Consider the following 12,536-nt stretch of genomic DNA (forward strand, 5'->3'; position numbering starts at 1 on the left):
TTTCCCACATAGCTAGGATGACAGATGTGAGTCACTGGTACCTGGCTTCATTTGCTATTTATTGAAATTAAGTTGCTTTAAAAAACATACCTCTAGCTAACCCAAGAAGAAGAACCCATGAGACTCTTACCTCCAATTAACAACCAAGAAGCCAGAAGCGGAGTTTTGGCTCAAGTGTTAGAGCACTAACCTTGAGCACAAAAGCTCAGGGTCAGTGCCCAAGCCCTGAGTTTCAAGCCCAGGACCAGCGTGCTCGCACATGTGCGTATGCATGTATGTGTGTGTGTGTGTGCGCATGTGTGTGTGTGTGGGAAATGCAAAGTGCCTTACTCAAGGTCACTCAGGTAGCTAGGAGCTGAGCTAGAATTTGAGGGTGAAGTATATGAACAACTGATTTTTCAATTCCTATTTTCATGATAGGTTTATTCCTGCTTTATGGCTTAAGGCCACTTTGCTCTAGACTGGCTCAAATTCCTTGAGATTTATGATTCAAAGATACGTATCCTTTCCCAGGAATATTCTCATAACAATGATGAATGTCCAACTGATGGTAAAAGTGTAATTGGTTAAAAATTAATAGCACTGATACTGAAAATCAAATACATTGTCCTACTAGAAACTCTTTAGGGATAAGCTAGTCTAACATTACGTAAGAAAGGGTCTCATAACTCCCGAGTCAATTTACTCAAATCAACTACTTAAATATAGTTTAGAGGGAATTAAATTCTGATGCCAAAATGAATACTGTGGAAAGAGGTTGGAGTGGGATTTTATTAGAATATTTTTCTTGGCAATGTTTTAATCTTTTCTCTTCCTTTCTTCCTTCTTCATCATTTGGCTAATTCAATTTTTTCCCAAAGTAGTTAAAAATAAATAAAGAGTAGTTTGCATTTTTCTTTTCTGTGTAATCAAAAGGGAAAGAAAGTTCTTTGAAAATGTATATGCTCTTTATACAGTGCTTTTACTTTGACATCAGTCTACAGTTAGTAGGACATAAGTACAATATGCTTCTTTTCAATGAGACATTTTAGTTATTTCTCATTGTGACAGCTTATATGTATTTGGCACAAAATGAACTAGCACTAATAAAAGTAATACATCACTACTTACTTTCCTGACCTTTGCTTGGCCTGTTTTCAACTTTTTTGCCAGAAGTTGTATTGTTAAGTTTTGTTTAGAATGTGCTGATTATATATAGGTGTTTATGGGAGGCCTCACTACCTAATTTTATGTATGCATCTCTGAATCATTCACGGTATGCAGTGTGAATAATTAAAAGGAAACACCCATTCCTTGTCAATTTCCTTCATGTAAGCAGTAACATAAAACTAAGGACCTTTAATAAATGATGAGGAGTAGGTTGCAGTGTACTCCAAACAAACCTAAACATCTGCTTTTAGTTTTTGCTTTGAAGTTTCAAATGTTCTTGTTGAACACAAAAACAAAATCAAAACATCACAACCTTTGTAGTGTCAATAATTTCATTCCCTCAGTATGTACAAAGAAAACTGAGCGAAGATGAAAATGCATATACATAACTGCATTTGGCTTTATCTAGGTACTGCTGTTTTGAATTTGATATAATAAATGATTCTTTTCTTTTAAAATGTCTTAACAGATGGACAGAGGAAGGGTAGGTGAGTAAAGTGTATATGTGAAAATGGAACTAGTTAACTCTAGGGGACGGGTGGGGCTGGAAGAGATGGGGAGAACAATGGAAGGGTGACATTGATCAAGATATACTCATAAACTGAAGTGTTGAAATCCATTTTTTACAGTTACTTAAAGTAATGATTTAAAAAAGTCTTGATTGTTGTGTCATCTTTTTGATAATATAAAAATGGGGGAGGGGAAGGTCCTGATGGCTCATACCCATAATCTTAGTTACTTGGGAGGATGAGATCAAAGGACTTGGTTCAAAGCCAGCCCAGACAGGAGAGTCTGTTGTATTTCCATTTGATAATCAAAAATTTGAGCTATGGTTCAAGTGGTAGAGTGCCAGCTTTGAGCAAAAAAGCTAAGAGACAGTGCCCAAGCCATGAGTTTATGCCCCAGTACTGGTACTGAAGAAAAATAATGGTGAGTTTTCTATAAGCCTGGGGTCCTCTCAAGGGTACACCCAAAAGAAATGTTCTAAAAAAATCTCTTCAGACATAGCACATATCGGATAAAGTCTTTTGTGTTGAGAGGGCCAAGTTGTAATTGTTAATAGCAGTGATATCTTTTAGTTGTATCTGCATATTAAATTTATAGTTTTTTTCCCCTGTCGATCATGGGTCTTGAACTCTGGGCCTGGGCACTGTCTTTGAGCTCTTCAGCTCAAGGCAAGCACTGTGCCACTTGAGCTACAGCACCACTTCTGGTTTTCTGGTGGTTAATTGAAGATAAGAGCCTCACAGATGTTCCTGCCTGGGCTGGCTTTCAATGGAGATCCTCAGATTTCAACCTCCTGAGTAGCCAGGATTATAGGTGTGAACTACCGGCACTTGGCTTTAAATTTATAGTTTTAACTTGTGATCATTAAATCATTCATCAGCAAGAGCAATAGGATTCTTTGTAAGAAAGCAGGGAATCCAGTGCATCCTACTTGGTTTCTATTGTGCATTCTGGAAAAAGTCCTGATGAAACAATGTTGTAATTGGAAAAACATGCATTGATGTTCTTTCAGTTTTATGCCTACAACTTTAGTTAGAATTGTAAATGTGGTCATCTAGCAAAGAACACAGGGCTGAGGCAGAGTTAAATTTAGACACTGCACTTAGAAAGAAAAGAAGGAAGGGAGGGAGGAGATAGGTTAGGATAAGAAGAGAAGGAAGAGGAAGAAAAGAAGAGGAAGAGGAGGAACAGGAGGGAGAGTGGTGGGAGGGAACAAGGAGGTACAGAGAGACTGCTTTGTTGGGAATAACAAAAATCTCATGACCAAAAACTACTTACCAGAACATAGAAGTCCATTGCCTTTATATCCTTGCTTGCATTTGCACTTGAAGGATCCTTGGGTATTGAGACAATTGGCATGGAGACTGCACGTATGGGTATTCACAGCACATTCATTTATATCTAAAATCATGAACATTCCAGTGAACAACTTTATGGTAATAGGACTTGCTGAAAGAATATCTCTTATCCTTGAACAACTCCAAGGCCAAATACTCAACACCATAACAAACCAAGCATTTGTTGTCTGAGAATTGAGAGGTGTTCAAAAATCCAGGCCCACTGGCCTAGAGTCCTGGCTTTGCCTGACTCCTGCCTGATACGTGAGGAGTATGTAGGCAGCTCATCTCCCACATACCAATTTTATGTCCTAGTTATTAATGCCATTGAAATTTGTAACATGTTTAGGTTTTTGTCTTAGCATACTCATCCGTGTGATATAGAGCTAAATAACAATATGAGAAAATACATTCTATATTAGGAAGCGCTTGAAGCTCCAAAGGAACAAAAAGTCAAGACCAGCCAGGAATCATTGACATCATCTGAGTTCATACGCATGGGCATTTTGTGCACAGCCTGCTTAGAAGAAGGAGTCAGGCTGGTCTGAACTCGTTTGCTGGATTTACAGGAGGAAAATTAGCTAAATCTCTCTTAAGTCAGAGGTTCATTTGTTCTATTCTCCTTTCCACTTTTGATCTATGCCCTTTGTAGACATGAGGACAAAAAATAGCTTATTGTTTTCTATTGGGTCACAAGAGAAGCTCAGATGATAATCTTAATCACTTTTCAAACATGGAAATTGGTTTCCTTGTGAAGCTCTCAGTGAAGATGCACAGCTTGTCCTGGGGAATTTCCCTGTGATGATCGGTGAGCAGGGGGACATTCTGTAACACAGTCATTGGATTACGCAGCTGAATGGTCTGCATGGGTGGGGACCAAGCTCATGGCAGACACAGGTTTGATGAGCCTGTCAAGGGTGGGCTTTGCATTTGAGAACATTTCGGGGAAGAGCCATGGAGATTTCCCAACATGGTTCAAAACCCAGTAATGGAGTATTACCCCCAAATGAGTACACAAAATATGTTATGAGAAGCCCTGAGTGTAAGGTTGAAAGAAATTGTATTTTTCCAACTGTTAGATTTTCTTGTCATCCACATACCTTTGTTACACAAGTTATGTGACTAGAAATCTAGAAGGAACCCAAATTTCCATTTACTATAAGACAGCATGTCCAGGGCAATGGAGATGCATCCAAGGCTTCCCCAAATATACTATCTCATATATTCTTTGAGACTTGGAACCCCAATAACAAGGCATCAAATATTTGATTTTATACAGATCAAGCCACTAACTTGAGTGGTACCAGGATGTTAGCAAAGAGCGATTTTAGGGACTGTGAAAAGATTTTATTTGGAAATTGAACCATGACAGGGCTAAAAGAGGAAAGAGGATTGAGTATGAACCCTTATGTCTTTCATATTTTTTTTGTTGGTTGTGGAACTTGAACTCTAGGCCTGGACACTATCCCTGAGCTCTTCAGCTCAAGGCTAGCACTCTACCACATGAGCCACAGCATCACTTCTGGTTTTCTGGTGGTTTATTGGAGATAAGAGTCTCATGGACTTTCCTGCCTGGGCTGGCTTTGAATCTCGATCCTCAGATCTCAGCCTCCTGAGTAGCTAGGATTATAGGTATGAGCCACCAGCGCCCAGCCGATGTCTTTCATATTTTTTTTTCCTAAAGCGATCCTTGATGAAAGCTGTTATGAATGGACTAATGAGATTGTTAGTCTTCCTTTCTCAAATGTAAATACCACTTGTTGTTTCCATTTTTAGAGTGCAGTTGGAGATAGAACCAAAAATATAAATAAAATCCTACCAATTAAAAATCTCATTGATTTGAAATCAGTAATGAAGGAGAAAGTCCCTATGATACCAACTCAACCAATAAAATCTAGTGTGGAAGGGTCCTCTCATTCCAGCTATAAAGGAAGCATACATAGGAGGGCTCATGGTTGACGATTAACCAGGAACAAATGCAAGACCTTATTAAAAAAGCAAGCTAAAGGGGCTGGGAAGGTGGCTCAGTGGTAGAGCGCTTGCTTTGCATGCATGAGGCCCTCAGCACCACATAAGCAAAAAAAAAAAAGCCGGAACTGGCACTGTGGCTCAAGTGGTAGAGTGCTAGCCTTGAGCTGAAGAGCTGAGGGACAGCGCCCAGGCCCAGAATTCAGGCACCATGACTGGCAAAATAAAAAGCAAGCTAAAAAGGTATGGGGCACGGATGAAGTGGTAGAACACCAACTCTCAAAGAGAAAAGCTCTGAGTTCAAACAACAATATTGTAAAGAAAAAAATCCCATAGAAATTATGGGGTAATTGCTTTAAGTCTTTATAGACCTGGTTTCATAAATGATGCCATTGGAAATCCCCCAAATGCCAGAAATGTGGACAATTCACCCTTTATTGAATTGTTAGGCTAGTCAGTATAATAGATGATTCAATGAACAGATTGAATTGGCATGAAAGTATTTCTAGAGAAAGTCTACAGGCTTACTGGAGAGAGGAAAACAGGAAAAGGTAACACTGAGTCTTACCTACACAGTCATATCGACCACTGATATATTTCAGCTCAAAACCAATGTGGCATTTGCAATAGTAGCTTCCAAATGTATTCACACATCTTCGATTACGGGGGCATGCTGCTTTACCAGAGGAACATTCGTCAACATCTAGGGTAGAGACACAGAACGGGTCAATAATAGCAAGAGAAGTATCCTGAGTACCCACATGCCCACATTCTTGCAACCCCTCCTCCTCCATCAACACGTAGTGAGCATGTACATGTGTGGTTTTCTTGTCTAGAAAATTGATTCTTATGCCAATATCACATCTTCTGGAAAGTATCCTAGGTCTCTACTAGGCACACACATAATCATTTTTGTTTGAGTTATCACTTTGCTGTAAAGTCATTACTTAAGTATTACTTAAGTAAGTTCATATCTGCTCTCATGTTAGGACCTAGATCACCTGGGGTAGGTAGCGGGTGGGATAATTAGCACCTATGCATTATATGCATTCTAAAAAAAGAAACATTTCCCCAGCTACTCATTATATCACACAACAAACACCATTTTCGAAAATGGAATCAACTATACTTTAAGCAAACCAAATGCACAGACATTTATGATGTGCATTTTACATAAGAATTAAACAGCAGTTTCCTCCAAGACTCCAGTAATGAGGACTCAAATTACAGAAATGTGACTGTATATATGCAGAAACATAGGTCAAGTGAAATTGTCTAATGGTGTTATTTTAGGTAACAATAGTTGTGTTCATTTTCTACCAGGAGAGTGATGTCAGAAAGTGGGGCTGGCAGCTATCCGTATCAACTCAGCAGGACTCAGGCTTTGCTTTAACGTTCGGACATCAAATCAGAAATCTGATGTTTTGTTGTCCTTTTGAACCTGTGGTTAAACCCACAAGTTGTTGCTGGCTTGTTTCCCTCACAATGGTAAGATGACAAATAAGTCCTAGATTGACAAAAATCCTCATCCCATGTTTATTTTCATGCATATAATCATTTCCTTCTAATTTAAATGGCACCCAACAAACCAAAGAAGTGGGCAGAAATTTGGATCCAGCTTTGCCAAGATTTAGCCTTGTTGTATAAATATCATACTAAACAGTACTAAACTGCATAGACCAAATTAAATCTTGGATTACTCTCAAAGAGAAGACATAATGTTAATTTACATAAACTTTAACAATGTGTAATTGATTCAGGACCTTGTTGGTTGAGCATATTAAATGAAGCCTATCAAATTATGTATGTTTAGGATAAATAAACATCTAGTACCTTGACTGAAAAAAATATCCTTCTTGCTCCAACACCTACCTAGGCCAGTCTGACTTTCTTTGGTGGCCTCACAGTGACAAGATGGCTACCTCAGCTCCAGGTGTCATTAGTATATTACAGGCAAAACTAAGAGGACAATGTGGTGCTGGGAAATCAACAACTCTTTCATGTTTGTCCTTTTTATCAATAAGTAACATCTTTTCCAGATGCTCTACCTCCTCCATTGTATTTTTCTTTATACTTCTTTGGCCCACTGATGCCTTCTATCAATGAAGGTCAGCATTTGTGGAGAACTATCCAGCACCTCAGAGGGAACACTCAGAGGTGACCCTGTCCCTCCTTTGTCTCCTATTGGTTCCCATAGTCCATTTAACCTATTCCTTGAATTCACCCAGTCTCATTGCCTTCCTTTCCCTGGGCCCCCTACCTATTCGTCAAACAATGCTTCCTGAGGTTACCTCCCAAGTTAACTACTTGCGGTGGCTCCCACACCTAAACTATAACAGAAATCCAAGGGAGAGCAAGGAGACCAAAATTCTACATTGTGGGTTTGGTTAAATTCACAGGAACAAATGAAAGCATTATGTGTTTCTAATATGGTTGATTTAATCTGCTCATTTTCTCCAGTCATAAGTTATGGAACACTTAGTTTATAAAATTCACAGCACGGTTTACAAATAATGTGAAATCCATTACATGATAATTTAAACAAGGTGTAAGGTATATGTTCTTTTCACTAATGAAATGCTGAAAAAATGTAAACACATTTTTCCAGGAAAATATTCACTAGAACTTTGAAATGAAGTCTGATAGCCCCTTATGCCCTTACTCATTGAGTAGTGAAGTGTCTACTGGATGACAATTGAAGTAAAATATGCAAGGTCAGTGTGCTAAAATAAAAATACCTTTTATCATTTTTCTTACTATGGCATTAAACAATCAGGAATTTTTTTGAACATAAAAATGTATATCTAGCCGGGTGCTGGTGGCTCATGCCTATAATCCTAGCTACTCAGGAGGCTGAGATCTTAGGATCGCAGTTCAAAGCCAGCACAGGCAAGAAAGTGTGTGAGACTCTTATCTCCAATGAACCACCAGAAAACTGGAAGTGGTGCTGTGGCTTAAGTGGTAGAGTGCTGGCCTTGAGCTGAAGAGTTCAGGGATAACGTACAGGCCCAGAGTTCAAGCCCCATGACTGAGAAAAATTATATATATATATATATATATATATATATATATATATATATATCACAAATAGCTAAAAACACTGTATGAGAAATAGACAAATCATGTTCATTGCAGCACTATTCCCCATAGCTAAGATATAGAATCAGCCCAGATGCCCCTCACTGGACAAATGGATCAAGAAAACGTAGGATGTACACACAATCTAATTTTATTCCTCTATTAGAAAGAGAATGATATATACCATTTGTGAGGAAATGGAAAGACTTGGAAAAAAATATATTAAGTGATGTAAGGCAGATCCAGAGAAACATAGGTTGCATGCTTTCCTTCATTTGTGGTACATATAATGTACCTATAAATGTATAAGTGAACACATTGGGTGGTATGCAAGTGGTTACACATGAATTAACAGAAGTCTAATAGATTCTATGGAGAGCTCAAATAGTATAATCTTTTAGAAAGACTAAGTCAAATCCCCAAAAAATCATCACCAGGAAATAGGTACATGCAAGAGGCAGGGTGGAGCTAAGGGGAGAGGAGTAGATGAATGAAGTGGGGGGGGGGCGGTGAAGAGGGAAGAATGCAGTCAAGAATTCATTGTTTGGGGCTGGGAAGGTGGCTCAGTGGTAAAGCGCTTGCCTTGCATGCATGAGGCCCTGGGTTCGATTCCTCAGCACCACATAAGCAGAAGCCGGAAGTGGCGCTGTGGCTCAAGTGGTAGAGCACTAGCCTTGAGCTGAATAGCTGAGGGACAGCGCCCAGGCCCAGAGTTCAGGCCCCACAACCGGAACCCCCGCCCCCAAAAAAGAATTCATTGTTTATACCAAAAAATTAAGAAGAGTAAGGGAAGGTATGGGTTGAAGTGGAGGATGAGAATGTTGAAGGGGGTGACACTGATCAAGAGGCATCATATTCATAAACTGTTTTGCTAAGTGGAACCTCATTTGTACAACCTCATAAAGATAACACTAAAATTTTAAAAAATGAACAAATCTTCACATTTAGGAGTTTGCTATATTTAGTCAATAAGTTGACTATGGTAAGTGAACAATGGGGATTCAAGGGAGAAGGAGGAGGAGGAAGAGAAGAAGGAAGAGGAAGAGGAGGAGGAGGAATGATGGAGGTGATTCTTGCTGTTCTACCTAGACAGATTCTTCCATTTGGGGCAAGACGGAGACCCAGGGATGGACACAGACATCGTGGCCCTTCTTCTGTGTCTTCACAGCCATATTGGCAGTTTATCCTGGCACATGTCCTAGAGTCTGCAAAAGATGATAAGGATTATTATCCTGTGTTCCAAGATGATAAAAAAAATGGGTTACTAACATCTTGTTTCCAAATTTTGTGACATTGAATGTAACCTATGGGATTACCTTATATAGAACAAGTTTCATTGTCTGAGATCCAGATACAAAGTCAAAGGGAATCTGGACATGGTGGGAACTTGGTGGCCCCTAGGTTGAATCTCACTTGTGATCCGTTTTGTGGGTAAGCACACTGAACTTGACTATAGAAACATTATACAGCCCACGGACAGTCTCTACCCTTTTATGTGTACTCAGTCACTGCAGACACTTGGCTAGTCTCTCTAGGGTGAAAGTAGCTACTGATAGAGCTTACCAATTAGGATAAAAGAATCCATTCAAGAAGCCTTTCCATCTTGTAGTAATGAGAGTTATTTGAGGAATAAGATCTGGTATATAGCTGATGAGCAGTTTGAGAACCATTAAGAATTCTCCTTTTCTTTTGATACTCTCACCATTGAGGAGGCTGGAAAGTTAATTACTTTCTTCCATCTTCCATTGCATGAAGCAATGACCATGTAACTCAGTGGGCCAAAGAAGTGTAAAGAAAAGTGCAATGGGGAAAGTTGAGCATCTGGAAAAGATGTTTAATGACACAAAGGACCCACGTGAAAGAGTTGTTGATTTCCCAGCATCACCATTGTCCTCTTAGTTTTGCCTGTAATGTACCAGTGACACCTGGAGTGGAGGTAGCCCTATTGTTACTGTAAGGCAACAAACATGAGAATAAGATCAACATTCCAAGGATAGAAAGGACTGAATCCTTATTGCGCTACTCTGGAACTACTTGCCTCCTGCTTTTTTAGGAAATGAAATAATTGGTTGGATTTGTCTGCCAGATGTTGCTAGATATAACGTATCTCACAAAAATGTATTTTCTTAGCAGGGGTCTAGTATATGTGAATCATAAAGGCAGAGTGGCTCAAAGAAGCAGCCATGTCTTGTAGTCACAGCTTAATGATGAGAATAGGGGATCCTGATACATAAACCCCATCTGTCTCTCCTTTCCCATAACATGCAAATCACCCAGAAGGACAAAAGAGACTACAAGGGGACAGGTGGGAAAAACCATCCTTCAGGATGGGGGTGGGGTAAGTTCTACAGATTAATAGTCTATTCCTAGATACATAAAAGCAGAAATAAAGCACTGAGATGGAAACTTAAATAATGTAAAAAATGCCTACTGATGGTTATATTACTTGTTTCTTCTTTTCTCCTTAGTTATCCTCTTTGAAACTTAATTTTAAAATTTGACACAATTCTATCTTTCCACTTGGGGAAAGATACTTAAAAAAAAAAACTGGCACTGACTGAATTCTCAGGGAATGTTCCAGAAACATCCATTAGTGTATATCTTCCCAAAAATTTTAAGTGATCACTCTAAAAGCCTAGACAGTGATTTCTCTTGGAGAGGGCTGGGGAGAGAAGATTCTGGCAAAGTTCTCTTTGCTTGTAGTTACAAGAGTACTTGCCTTGTAGGACTTCATTAAGCTATGCATTTGTTTCATGTAGGTTTCTGTTTAGTTTATAAAAATAAGAATATTTGAAAGAGACAGTGTGGATACCTGCTTTATCTCTTAGACTTGTCGGCTAATTGCGGAGCTGAGTGGCTAGTGGTACAGGGGCATTTTTGCCAAAGAGTGACTGGACAAGGAGGAGCCAGGGGAAGCAAGCCACACACTAGGGACGATTATCTAACCTTGGGAAAGCCCAGCATGGGCTGACAAGTCTGTGTGACTTGCAATCATAGGAAGCTAGCCTAAGCCAGCTGGTGTTTGTTGGGGGCTACAGGATGGAGGAAAGAGAGATGAGGAGGGAAGGGGGGAGGAGGGAAGGCAGGCAGGGAGCATGGGTTTGCCTTTCAGCTGCAACCTTAAACCTGCAAAGCCTCCCCTCTCAATAAATGAATGGGTATGGATGCTCATCCTCCCACAGGACAAGGGTTTTCTTTATCACAGAAGGGCTTTTTCTTTTCAGGAATGTGAGTCAGAATGCATTTCCAACCAGACTCACTAAGCTTTGGGAGTGGGGCAAGGGGCGTGAGAAAGGTAGCTGGAGGGTAGGATCGATGGCTCGAGATGGCATGTAAATTTATCACCTTCCTCAAACAATAATGTTCATTTTGTTCCTTGTGCTTACTTTCATGATGAAATCCAATCCTCCCCTCCCTATATTGAGATAGATAGAAAAACACAATTTATTTCCCCTAGTTAGTCTTTAAATTTTTTTGTACAATGTAAGTGTCTAGAAGAAGCAAATCCGGAGAGACACAAAGCAGATTAGTAGCTGCCAAGGGCGGTGAGGAGGGGGAGTGGGAAGTGACTGCTAATGGGAAAGCTTTCCTTCTGGGGTGATGAAAATCTTCTAGAACTTGATGGTAGTGGTGCTTGTACACATTGTGGAGGCATTGAATGCCATTGAATGGTCCACTTTAAAGTGGTTTAAATGGTGGGTTTCATATCAAGTCTATTTCACCATAATTAAAAAGGGTAACTGTGCAAAGATACTTGTGGCCGGGGGCAATGTTACAGATTAAAAAAATAATAACTCAAGCAAGACTTTCCTATGCATCCAACAGGAAAAGACAACCCTCAGGTATTGGTGATGAGTGGTCTGGCTGTTACAACTTACTCATGCATGTGGCATCTGGCATGAGCATGTAGCCGCTGAGGCAAAAGCATTTGTAGCTGCCATGTGTATTCACACATCTGTGTTGGCATGGCCGGGCTTTGACTCCACATTCATTCACATCTGCAGGGAGCAGTTAGAAAATGGAGAAACATTAATTAAATTGGGAAACTTCCAGATAGAGAATACTAGGTCTTGAGAAGGACAACTGGATTGGATTCTCAGGATCCTACCACTTTCTTCCTCTCAAATCATGAGATTCTATTTTGAAGGCCTGGTGAAGATGTAGAGTAAATAGCATAAAAAGTCAACATTGGGAGCATGTAAATTGGTATGAGTACCCAGGTAAATCAGTATAATCTACTGAAGTTAGATATAAATATACCCATGACCCAGTAATTCCTGTCCTGGGCACATATACCCAATAGAAATACCAAAAGAACATACACTAAAAATAATCATAAGCCCCAAACTAGAACCAATCCAACAGAAGAGTAGATAAATGTGCTTCATACTCATGTAATAAAATCCTACATAGCAATGAAATTGAACAAATTACAACCACAAGTAACAATGAATGACTCTCACAAGCATGATATGTAATAGAAGAAGCTGGATATAT

General features: G+C 39.6%; 1 protein-coding gene across 1 annotated transcript in view; it reads right to left on the reverse strand.

Moving 5' to 3' along the window:
- Egfl6 (EGF like domain multiple 6) overlaps positions 1 to 12,536 on the reverse strand; it is a 46,757-nt gene that overhangs the window by 11,919 nt on the left and 22,302 nt on the right. Inside the window, exons 4-7 of the mRNA XM_070040863.1 lie at positions 11,918 to 12,037; positions 9,125 to 9,244; positions 5,530 to 5,664; positions 2,935 to 3,057 (exon numbers count right to left, since the gene is read on the reverse strand). Coding sequence (XP_069896964.1) covers positions 2,935 to 3,057; positions 5,530 to 5,664; positions 9,125 to 9,244; positions 11,918 to 12,037 — 498 coding nt within the window. The remainder of the gene's footprint in view (positions 1 to 2,934; positions 3,058 to 5,529; positions 5,665 to 9,124; positions 9,245 to 11,917; positions 12,038 to 12,536) is intronic.

This window comes from Dipodomys merriami, unplaced genomic scaffold (assembly GCF_024711535.1).
Source record: "Dipodomys merriami isolate MVZ:Mamm:240054 unplaced genomic scaffold, mDipMer1.0.p SCAF_3, whole genome shotgun sequence".
Classification (NCBI taxonomy): domain Eukaryota; kingdom Metazoa; phylum Chordata; class Mammalia; order Rodentia; family Heteromyidae; genus Dipodomys; species Dipodomys merriami.